General features: G+C 37.2%; 1 protein-coding gene across 1 annotated transcript; it reads right to left on the reverse strand.

The window, feature by feature from the left end:
• Nucleotides 1-10: 10 nt before the first annotated feature.
• Nucleotides 11-2,010, reverse strand: LOC107858935 (putative receptor-like protein kinase At3g47110; the record flags this gene model as incomplete). Its single annotated transcript, XM_047403922.1, is given in 2 exon segments — nt 11-301; nt 436-2,010. Coding segments are annotated over 2 exon segments (1,201 nt in total), but the record flags the coding sequence as incomplete, so codon positions are not given.
• Between the last annotated feature and the right edge of the window lie 307 nt (nt 2,011-2,317).

Here is a 2,317-nt window from a genome sequence, read left to right on the forward strand (position 1 = left end):
GGAATGGAACCTGAGAACTTGTTGTAAGAAAGGTCTAGAACAGTGAGTCTTGAAGCATTCGAAATAGACTCAGGGAAGACTCCACTGAGATTATTTATTCCCAAATAAATTTCTTTGAGATGTGGTGTCCCTTGGCCTATGTTTGATGGTAGACTACCTGTTAGCTGGCAATCCACAATTGTCAAGATTTGGAGGGTTGAAATGTTGAAAAGGCTTGCTGGAATTGAACCACTCAGCCTGTTTTGATACAATCCAAATATTTGGAGTCTTTGAAGATATCCAAGCTCCCTTGGTATTTCACCTGCCAAATTAGGAAATAACACACAAGTGACTAAAATGCTTGCAAATTGCTGAATCAATTTCAGATGCTTGGAGGAAAAATATATGCTTTAAGCAGTTGCAAATGTTGCCAGACGAAACATAACATAAAAATACCTTTCAAGTAGGTAGGCCCAAGTTGCAGAACTGTCAGCATAGTTAAGTTCCCGATCTCTGCCGGTATGGTTCCAGTGAAATCATTTTCAGACAATGATAATATCTCAAGTTTAGAGCAGTTCTGCAGATTTGGAGGAATCAAACCGTCAAACTGATTTTTGGAAAGAGCAAGTGCCTCTAAATTTGGAAGATTGTCACATATATTTCCCGGTAGTTTCCCATAAAGAATGTTATTTGTCAGGCCAATCTGTTTAAGCGATGACTGGTTAAACATAGTTGGTGGTATAGCGCCTGTAAGCTTATTATCTTGCAGTTCTATGAAATTCAGGCAACAAAGGCTACTGATTTCTTGAGGAATTTTTCCACCAAGAATGTTCCCTCTAAGTCTTAAATCTTTTAGCTTTGTTATATTGAAAAGAGAAGGAGGGATGTTACCAGACAATTGGTTAAACGAAAGGTACAAGGACTGAAGGTTAGGTAACATGCCGAAAAATGACGGGATTGTACAAGTAAAGTTGTTGTTCATGGCATTGATCCTTTTCATTCTCCTCAAACGAGCTAACTCTTCGGGCAAACTCCCATGGAAGTTATTGTTTCTGATATCGAGGGAAATGAGAAACGACAGATTGCCAAGCTGAGTTGGAACCATTCCTTTAAGGTTCATACTAGAAAGATTCAAGGCAGTGACTCTTCCGTGGCGAGGGCCACAAGTAACTCCAATCCAACTACAGACTGGGGTGGAAGTGGACCAGTTTCTTCCCAAGACATTGTGAGGATCGTATAAAGATATTTGAGATTGCAAGGCAAGAAGCGCTGTTTGATCAGTTGTGATGTTAACCATAGAAAAAGTAGTTTTGATTTGCTGAAGCAGCAATAATATAACAGCAAGATGAATACAACGTTTCTCCATGAAACTTGTGGAAGAGTATAACACAAATTTGTGTTTTGAAGTCTCTGTGTTTCATGTGGGAGTAATATATACACAAGATGTTAAGAATCAAGTATGAACCTCAAACATACTTTCCTATAGGAAGTAGTTGTATACAGTCGCGGAAAAGACCTTTTGCTTGTGGTTTTGCACCACCAGATCTTAGAAAGTCCTCCAAAGAAATAGTCAACTTTGAGTTTCTTTCTGAGGTTGTCATTCATTTGATTAATCCCATGTTTCACGCTGTCTGCCATGTAAAGTAGTAATCTTAACTCTTGAAAGAGATGGAATATGGAGTTGCATACAAATAGGTTATAGCCACAAAAAAACAAAATATCTGGAGATAAAGTCAGAATCTTTGAATTGAGATGTTGATTATAGCCAACCCTTTTATGTACCATTTCAAGAACAAATAGGTTATTTCTTTGAGGAATGGTCCAAATTCACAAACATCAACATAGAACTGTTTAAAAATGTTATTTTCTTTCCTCGTTGATCTTTTTCATTCCCTAAACCATGTCCAAGAAATACTGGACTATAAATGCAGCAAATGGTGGACAACAATTTACAATAGATAGGCATTTAGGGGATAAATCTAAATGGTGGGTCAAATAGTGCTATTCTTAGTTATAGTCCAATGATTCAATTAGTCAAGGCTTAGGTAAGAAAGAGATAATCTTTTAAAAGTTATCGAAAATGAATAATAGATAGGCCAAATATTGCTATTCCTAGTTATAGTCCAATTAAATCTGTCATAGCTTAGGTAAGAAAGAGGTAACCAGGAAAGTTATTGAGAATGGGATAGGAATTGAGGAATTTCTCCACTTAATTTTTGTAACAGATTTTAAATGAACCTGGAATAGGCCAAATGAACGAATCCATGAATTCCAAACTCACCATTTTGCCAAATGAACTTGGAATAGCCTCTTCCTGGTTGTTCACTGCGATAGGACC

Source organism: Capsicum annuum, unplaced genomic scaffold (genome assembly GCF_002878395.1).
Source record: "Capsicum annuum cultivar UCD-10X-F1 unplaced genomic scaffold, UCD10Xv1.1 ctg49768, whole genome shotgun sequence".
In the NCBI taxonomy this organism is placed as follows: Eukaryota; Viridiplantae; Streptophyta; class Magnoliopsida; order Solanales; family Solanaceae; genus Capsicum; species Capsicum annuum.